We start from the raw sequence: 9,564 nt of genomic DNA on the forward strand, positions 1-9,564 counted from the left end.
GCGAAATCGAGCCAGCTCTTTTTTCCTATGACAGAGTCTGAACCTTACTTTATCCCAGGGATAGGAATGGCCCCAGCTCCCGCGCAGCCTCCGGGCTGCACCACGCTCACCCCGGAGTCTCTCTCCGCTCCTTACTCCGCCCACCGCAGTTTCCTCCAATCGTGGCCCTCGCCCCGCCCCCTTACCCGAGCCTCTTTCCTGCATCCGGGCCTGAGAGGGCAGGCTTGAGGGAAGCATGGAGGTCCATGGCAAGCCCCAGGGTAGCGCGAGTTGCTTGTCGCCCACCCGGGACTCCTCTAGAGTCCCAGTGTCCAAGGAGCTGCTGACGGCGGGAAGCGACGGCCGCGGAGGTGACGGACGGGTGACAGAGGCATGGGCCGCACACGTGCGGCGGAGGCGGCGCGGCCGGTGCAGCCCGGGGCCTGTGGCTCCCTGTCCGTGCTCCGTACCCTCGAGGGGAGCCCCGGGGACTGCTGCGGGATTCCGGCGTGCTTTGCTGGCGGCAGGGGTGGGGGCTTTGGGGCGGGCACCCGGCTGCGGGCCCGGAACAGTTTCCCCAGCTAGTGGTTCCTATTCTACAAGGTAGTGAGCGCCCACCCTGCCAGGCGCCGCTGCTAGGCACCTCCCCTGCACTGAAAGCTGGGACGCTCTCGAACTCTTTTGGAGAAGGGAGGGCTTTTGGTCTGGCTGCCTGGGTCAGAGCAGTTGGCCGGTAGGGGGAAGCGGAGTAATATTATGCTAACAGTCTCTTCCTCCTTCACACCCACACCGACCACCCCTTAGTGTTGCTGTTTTGTACAGGAAGACATGCATCCGGGAAATCCACACAGCATTTCAGACACTATAGGTAGAATTTAAAAGCATGAATTCGAATCCCAGCTCCACTAGTAATTAACTGGTGGGACTTATTTTCATTCCCTACGCCTCAGTTTTTGCATTTGGAAAATGGTGGTAGTAGTAATGCCAGTAGAATTTTTGTAAGGAGGAGAATGCGTAAAAAGGCTTGGGCATGTTGTCAGTAAATACTAGCTTGAAGAAGGGTTTTATGAGAACCCAGAGATTCCGAAGGAAGTATAATAATGATAACCAAAGCTTATGTAGTCCTTACTATGTATGCCCCAGGAACTAACTCATCTACTCGTCACAACAACCCTTTGCAGAAACTCTGTTATCTCTGTTTCATAGTTGAGGAACCTGAGACATGATTTATCATACAGGTAATTTACTTTCTGGAGATCATGTGGCTAGAAAATAGCAAAACTGGGATTTGAATTCAAGTAGTCTGGCTCTAGAGTCTGTGCTCTCATCTCGAATCCAGTAGGCTTTCAGTAGTAGGCATTCAATGGATGTTTGTTGCGCTCTGCTTTGCTGATGTGTTTTTTAACCAGAGAGTTAAGGGATTTTCCGGGTATTAGAAATAGGGTGTGCAAAGCCTTGAGTTTCGTAAGTTCCCCTCTTGGAACTCTGATGGGATAGAGAGTTGGGATGATTCAAGTGTGAGAGATGAGGGTGAAAAGGTAGAGTGGGTGACAAAATCGCCAAAAGGCTGTTTTTCTTGGGTTGAACATCTTCAGAGAAGGGAAAATACCAGGCAAGCGTGTTTTACTAATGAAGAAACAAATGCTTTGAGATCAGGTGAGTGGCCCAGTGTTACACAACTAGTCACCATTTCTGCCTTCACTTAACCATTGTTATGCTCTGTACTGCTTCCTCCATTCTGTCATTGCAGACCCACGTTTGTCTACTGATGAATTTCTGATCCAGAAAAGTGCAGATTAATGTGCATTTATTACCTGGCATTGGTGTTAGAGGTGAATGAGACAGGCTAGATGTAAGAAAGGAGAGGTGTCTGTACATAAAGAATTAAAATGTTGTCATGGAGCTTGGAGTGCTGCTTTAAAAAAAAATCTTGGGGTGTGTGAACAGTCAAGACTTAAAGACTGGTCATGTGAGAGGCTTACTGGTGGGCCTTTGCTTTTTTGTGCAGTAGTAAATTAAGGGTGTTTGTGTGTCTGTATTTTCAGGTATATGGGACAGGTTACTCATCAACTCCCAAAATAAGTCCAGGAAGACCTCCTCTCTTCAAACAGTTCGGATAGAGAGGAGTCCCTGTAAGTACCTCTTCCCCTCTCTCACGCTCTCTAATGCTGAGTTTTGTCTAATTAAGCTGTTATTTGTTGGGACGGTCTCTGCCTTTATGGTCAGGTATCAAACCACAGATAGTCCAGTGGAACAAGTCTTACTTGGGATTTACATGATAAAGTCGGTACACAGGATAGAATTTCTTACATTATTTCTCTACCTTAAGAGGGTAGCTTTTTTGTGAAAAACTGCTTGTTGGATGAATTTTGGGAAGTCAAAAACAATTGTTAATCTCCATGGCAAATTTTTTTAGAGGTTACTGAGCTTCAAACTTAATATATATGGATGGAAAACCACAACCACATCCCATTGAATTGGACACAATTATTTAAATGATAAATATTACTTAGAATACAGCATAATGGCCAATTCTCTTTATTAATTATTCTGTATGTTGCTGTACTGCACATTCGTAAGTATGTCCCACACTCAGACTTTAAGTATTACATGAATGCCCTCTCTGTAATTCACTCTTAATGTTAAAAAAAAAAAGGCAAAAATTCAATAAAAACAATGTAAATAAGCATGAAGGTTATCACATCAATAAACTAAGAAATCATGAGTACTCTGAAAGGAAAATTTAACTAGCATTATTACTGTAGCACTAAATCTACAATAGCTAAAATGACGACATGGTGGCTGTCCATCCAAAAACCGGTTTTTGTGGACATAGGTTTTTGTTTTGAGGGGTTCCTTACCTAGGAGTGGAATTGCAGGTATATGGAAGGTGTGAATTTTTTTTTTTTTTTACGAAGAAGAAATTGCCATTGTGCATTTCCACCAGCAAGGTATGAGAGTTTAGTCGCTGCATATCCTCACCAAAATGTGGTGTGGCCTTTTTAATTTTAACTAGTCTAGTGTGGATATAGTGGTATCACGTTGTGATCTTAATTTGTTTATAATGGCTAATAATGTTGAGCATCTTTCCGTGTATCACTGTTTGTATGTCTTTGGTAAACGGCCTGTTCAGCACATTTAAATCTTCAGCACATTTAAAAAATCAGGTTTCTCATTGTAAACATCATTCTTGATAGTGCAGCTCCGTTGGTGATAGACTTACCAGCCCTGTGTGTCTGAGAAAGTCTTTATTTTGCTTTCAGTTTTTGGAAGATGCTTTAATGGATTTAGAATTCTAGGTTGACAGTGTGGGTTTTTGCTTTTTCTTTTTTCTCCAGTACTTTGAAGACGTCACTACACTTTCTTTTCAGTGGCATTGTTTCTGATGCCTGTGTCTACTGTCAATTTGTGTCATGAATATGGTGTTTCTTTTCTTCTCTGGCTGCCTTTAAGATTGTCTTCATTACTGGTTTTTACTGATTTTATGGTGATGTGCCCTTTGTAGTTTTCTTTGTGAGTCTTGAGCTTGGGTTTGTTGAACTTACTGGATCTATGAGTTTATAATTTTTATCAAATTTGGGAAATTTTTACGGATGTTGTTGCTTGCTCCTGTCTTGCCTCTCCTGAAGGGACTCCAGTTACACCTAATTTTGACAGTTGGGGTTGTCCCACGGCTCATTCATTGTTTGTTTGGGTCTTATGTTTTGTGCGTTTCAATTTGGATAGCTTCTATTGCTGATTTCCTTGAGTTCACTATTCTTCTATATTGTCTAATCTGCTGTTAATTCTGTCAAGTGTATTTTTTCAAGGTAGATACAGTTTCCATCTCTAGAAGTTTGAGACTGTTTATATCTTTTGTTTCTTTCCTTGTGTTTGTGCTTTTCTTTTCTTCCTTGAACATACAAAGTATATTTATAAGAGCTGTTTTAACATTCTTGTTGCTGATTCTATTGTCTGCGTCACTTCTGAATCTTTATTTTTTTCCCTACTCTTTATGGATTATGTTTTCCTGTTTATTTGCATGTTTGCTAATTTTTTATTAGATGCTGGACATTTTTAATATTACGGTGTCGTGTGTTGGATATTATTTAATTTAGAAGAACTACGACTGGACTAGCCTCAGCGTTCAGCATATACTCTCCTAGAGTACCATGGAATTATTTGGCTTCTGAGGATCAGGGTTCAGGCCACACATTTTGGTACTTGTTTTGCTCTACTTGATTCATTAGTTGGAAACAAAAGCGGGACCAGGTTTTCTGTCTGTAGCAATAGATTTAAATCTGAGGACAGAAAAATACCTTTTATTTGTATTAGTAATTTCTCTTTCTGTATATCCGAAGGGGAATGAGAGCTAACATTCCCTATTGTGTAGGGCTTTATTTGTGTACATGCTCTTAGGGAGTCCTTCCAGCACCTTATTTTACAAATAGAGGTCGTCTACTTGACCTTGGCCGCTATTTTCTTTTCTTCTTCCTTACGCTGGACATTTTAGTCATCTGTTATGTAGCCATAACAGTTACGTAAGTTCTGAGAGCTTGTTATATGCATGATTATGTGCTGAGCCTCTTTTGAGAGAGAAAATAAATATTCTTGTTTGTTGACTGCTCTGTATTTGGCATAGTGACTGACAGTTATCACTCCCTTTTTATAGATTAGTACACTGAGGTTTCAAGTGGTAAAATTAAATGTATTAATTAGGATTCTTGGTTGCAAATGGCTAAAATCCAGCTCAGATTGCCTTAAGCAGAAAAAGAAATTATGTTGGCTCTTTTTATTGGGGGAAAAAAATACTCCAGGTGCAGTAATTTCAGGTGCGTCTGGATCCAGGTGCTCAGTGTTCTCAGAAGTCAGCCACTCTGTCTCTTAGTCCTGCTTTCCTAGGCATTGGGCTAATCTAGAGCATACTCTTCCCCCACATGTGGCGAGTTGCCAGTTTATCAGCAGCTTCAGCCTTATATTCAGCCAACTCAGTCATTCACTCAGAAAGATTTCTCTCTCAACAGTTCAACAAAAGGTCCCGAGTAATCTCTTATTGGCCTGACTAGAGCAGCGTGTCACTGTGATACCACTAAAGCACAGTACAGTGGCCAAGGATGTGGAGGATGTAGGCATGGGGTGAGGGGCAAGAGTGACTAAGAGTGACACCAGCTTAAAAGGAAAGCAAGGGTTATATTATCAGAAGAAGGGGAACAGATGTTTGGTAGGCAGAAATAATCACTACTTAATTAACTGGCCCAGGGTAATTCAGATAGAGGTAAAACTAGGATTCTGTATATACCTAGTCAGTCTTACCCTAAAGCCTCAGAACCTGGTGCTCTTAACTGTTAAGTCACACTGCCTCCCTATTTAGTTACTATTCGTTGAATGCTAGCCTTCTAGGAGTTTACAGTCCTGGGGATATATGAGAAACAAAACATTTGAGAAACAATTAATTGCTGGATTGTGTAGTCCTACTGCTTTATTCAGAAGAGGATGGAGGGTTTTTAAATGAAGGGAACTAAAAGATATGTAATTATGATTGCTATTATTAATACTCAATTCAGAAGTGTTTATAGGAAATCCTAGGTTTCAGAATTTACTAGCATAAATGTTGATATGCTGTATTTACTTTCCACAGTATTGGACCAGGTGCAGACCTTTCTCCCGCAGATGGCACGGGCAAATGAAAAGCTAAGAAAAGAAATGGCAGCTGCGCCACCTGGTCGTTTCAATATTGAAAACATTGATGGGCCTCATGGTAAAGTTATACAAATGGTAACTATGCTTTGTTTTCATATGGTGAAATTACTAGTCTACTTGTCACCTAAGAAGAAAACTTTTCCATTTTATTTTCAAGTTTTCATTGTCCTGGTGTTAACTCATGTTTCCAATGTTGTATAGGTACATAGTCATTTTATGATTTAGTCATATGATGTCACAGGAAGGTTTTTTTTTCCTAAGTCAAATGCTATATTTGTTATTCTGAAGCATAATCTACTCAATGTCCTAACTGGATTTTTTTTTCTGTCCAAGCCCCAAAAGAGGTGATCATAGTCTGATTTATTGAGTATGCAAAAATAAATGATGTGTAGAAGAGAGCAATTGATTACATAAGCTATGTGTAAAAATGTTCTCTCAGTTTATAGTCATGTCTTGTTTCTGCACTGGAATTCCCTTTATAATATCTGTGTCTGGACAGAGCTGAGACAATTGTTAATAATATCTAATTCATTAGCCAGTCTGGTCAGCTCTCCCTCCAGAATATATCCCAAATCTAACCACTTTGTACAACCTCTGCTGTTCCTTTGGACCTTTGTTGGCCCAGGTATTTATGGTCTCTCCTTTGGAGTATTGCAGCAATTTCTTAACAGGTTTTCCTGCGTTCACTGTTTCTTCCCTGGGGTCTGTTCTTCACACAGTTTGGGACCTGGGGGCTTCCCATCACGTTTCAAATAAATTAAGTCCTTCAAGGGGCCCATATGATCCTGCCTGCAGTTCTCTTATCTCAGAGGTTCCCAACCCCCAGGCTGTGGACTGGTGCTGGTCTGTGGCCTGCTAGGAAGCAGGTCGCACAGCAGAAGGTGAGCAGTGGGTGAGCGTGCATTACCACCTGAGTTCTGCCTCCTGTCAGATCAGCAGCGGCATTAGATTCTCATAGGAGCACGAACCCTATTATGAACTGTGCATGTAAGGGATCTAGGTTGTGTGCTCCTTGTGAGATTCTAATGCCTGATGATCTGAGGTAGAACAGTTTCATTCCAAAAACATCCCTGCCAAGGTCCGTGGAAGAATTTTCCACAAAACCGGTCCCTGGTGTCAAAGAGGTTGGGCACTGCTGCTCTGTCTGACCTTATCATTTACTACACAGTCCTCATCATTTACTGCCCTCCAGCACCAGTCTCACTGTGCCTGATCTTCTCCCCCATGGTTTTCTCAGGTAGAATGCTTTTCCCTAGATTTCTCCATTTCGACTCCCTCTGTCTCTTTTCAGTTGTCACCTGATCGAGAGGTCTTCCCCGATAGCTCTATTATTATTTTATCTTGCTTTATTTTTCCATATTTTCACAATCCTACATTATGCTTTATATGTATTTGTTTATTGCCTTTCTTTCGCCTCTGGAACAAGAGTCAACAAATGTTTCTGTAAGAGGCCAGATAGTAAATACATTAATTTCTGTGGGGCTTACTGTCAACTCTACTGTCATAGTGTGAAAGCAGCCATTGACAATACATACATGAATAAGCAAGGGGAAAACATTTTATTGGGGAAAAAAAACTCCAGGGGTGGTGATTTCAGGTGCACCTGGATCCAGGTGCTCAGTGTCCTCAGAGGTCAGCCGCTCTGTCTTTTGGTTCTGCTTCCTAGTGTTGGCCTAATCTAGAGCGTGCTCCTCCCCCACCTGTGGCAGTTTGCCAGTTTATCAGCAGCTTCAGCCTTAGATTCAGCAACTCAGAAAGATTTCTCTCTCAACAGTTCCAACGGAAGGCCCCGAGTGATCTCTTACTGGCTCAGAGTAGTGTGTCACTGTGTATGGGTGCTGAAATGAGAATTTCACACAATTTTCACCTTTCGTGAATAGCAGTATTTTAATTTCTTCCCCTCAACCACTTAAAAATAGAAAAAACTTTCCTACTTTGTGAGCTGAACAAAAATAGGCAGTGGGCAGGATTTGGCCTGCAGGTTTTAATTTACGGGTCTCTGCCTGAAAATATAAATTTCACCAAAGCGAGAGGTTTGTTTTGATTTTTTTGTTGTTGTTGAGTCTCTGGTACCTAGTGTAGTGCCTAACTCATGTTAGTATTTGCAGAATGAATGTTGTTGAATGTGTTTAAGGTATATAGAATTCGGCCATAGCAGATGTTTTAGACACTTATTGTAAATTTAAATCATCATTATGGCAGACCCTGACAACTAAAAGTATAAAAGAACCATGTTGTATTAAAAACGTTTCTTATCCTTGTGGCCTGGTGTGCTGTCTCACACCTGTAATTGCAGCACTTTGGGAGGGCAAGGCAGTGGATCATTTGAGGTCAAGAGTTCAAGACCAACCTGGCCAACAGGGTGAAATCCCATCTCTATTAAAAACATAAAAATTAACTGGATGTGGTGGGGCACACCTGTAGTCCTAGCTACTTAGGAGACTGAAAGGTGCAAGAATCACTTAAGCCCAGGATGTGGAGGTGGCAGTGAGCTGAGATCACGCCACTGCGCTCCAGTCTGGGCAGCAGAGCAAAACTGTCTCAAAAAAAATTCTTATCCTTTATGTTTCAGTATTTTTGCTGAGTATTGGTTATTCTCAATATTGTTTTATTATGACTTTTTAAGGAATTGCTCTGAAATAGATTTCCTGCCCACTACTTTTTGCAGGATGTGGCTTTGTTTGAGATGAATCAGTCGGATTCAAAAGAAGCGGACAGTTCAGAAGAGAGTTCACAAGACAGTTCAGAGAACAGTTCAGAATCAGAGGACGAAGATGACAGCATCACATCTGAAGTCACCATAGATAACATTAAGCTTCCCAATTCTGAAGGTGGAAAAGGCAAGATTGAAGTTTTGGACAGTCCAGCAAGTAAAAAAAAGAAATAGTCAAATAAATTATCTGAAAAGAAACAGGTGACATATGTCTGCAAATTCTGTGAAAAAGAATGATTCACTGACTTTTGCTTTTCAGGCACCTATAGTGCTTTTATGTGTTAAAACTTCAGACAAATTAAATTTGACAGTTTATTTGATCAAAGAATGATTCATGAGTTAGGTAGCATTGTAAACTGAAAGGGGTTCAGAGACCTCCACTCTACAGCATGGAAAGTGTGCTTTTATCAGCTGAACACAGAAGTAGAGTACAGAAATAACTTGATGGGTTACAGCTAGGTGTTTGCCTAAATAAGGCAAAGAGGAGACTTAAGGCTGCCCGATGTCCCATAGGTATGATCTGATCTAAGGAGACCTAAGGCTGCCTCGTCTGATGGGCTGAGGCTTGGCTGTTTGTGGTTGGCTGAACTTGGCTATTTGCTATAAAAATACACTCCTGAGTTAGGTTTTGGTGTGTTCATGATTGCGGTTAGTAATGGCCTCCTGCTTATTTAACAGTTTCCTTTTTATCAGTCTCTGGATCTTGAAGAGATTGACCAAAACCTTAGGCATTGATGCCACTCTCCATCACCATTATAATGGACTTGTTTGGTCTCAGGATGGAATTCACAAGTCATGATGTCAGGTCAGTAAGACCATTTAGCACATAATGGATGGCTGTATAAAAGTGCTTAAGACTCTTGAGACGGTATCGCACACCAAAGAGACTATTACGATGACTTTCAGGAGAATAATACCAAGAAACTGAAGTGTACTGCTTGACAGGAGCGCCTATGAACCATACTCTTCAAAATCAAACAAGTCAAAGTTCAGGCAATATAGACGGTTCACAGTATTTGAGAACAGTTAATCATGGTATTTGTTTGGGAAGTGATGGGGATTAAGGACTGTGGTTGCTGTAAATGGTCTTATTTAAAGAGGTAGCCGTTTTTTGTCATTAGCCTTATAACAAAAGTCATAGGAATCTGGAGACCCCCTGGAAGAAACATAAAGATTAGAAAACCTTGGAAAAG

General features: G+C 41.5%; 1 protein-coding gene across 3 annotated transcripts; it reads left to right on the plus strand.

Annotated features, from left to right (window-relative positions):
- Window positions 1-220: 220 nt before the first annotated feature.
- Window positions 221-8,569, plus strand: NOPCHAP1 (NOP protein chaperone 1). Of its 3 annotated transcripts, none has more exons than XM_045365830.3 (4): window positions 221-1,217; window positions 2,025-2,111; window positions 5,597-5,733; window positions 8,327-8,569. In XM_045365830.3, the coding sequence occupies exons 1-4, from the start codon at window positions 1,202-1,204 to the stop codon at window positions 8,543-8,545; spliced, it is 459 nt and encodes a 152-aa protein (XP_045221765.2). In that variant the 5' UTR covers window positions 221-1,201; the 3' UTR covers window positions 8,546-8,569. The 3 variants fall into 3 exon arrangements, with proteins under 3 accessions (XP_045221765.2, XP_005572139.3, XP_073863763.1); XM_005572082.4 differs by having other exon boundaries at window positions 221-350; XM_074007662.1 differs by having other exon boundaries at window positions 221-350; window positions 5,597-5,716.
- The last annotated feature ends 995 nt before the right edge of the window (window positions 8,570-9,564 follow it).

Source organism: Macaca fascicularis, chromosome 11, assembly GCF_037993035.2.
Source record: "Macaca fascicularis isolate 582-1 chromosome 11, T2T-MFA8v1.1".
Lineage (NCBI taxonomy): Eukaryota > Metazoa > Chordata > Mammalia > Primates > Cercopithecidae > Macaca > Macaca fascicularis.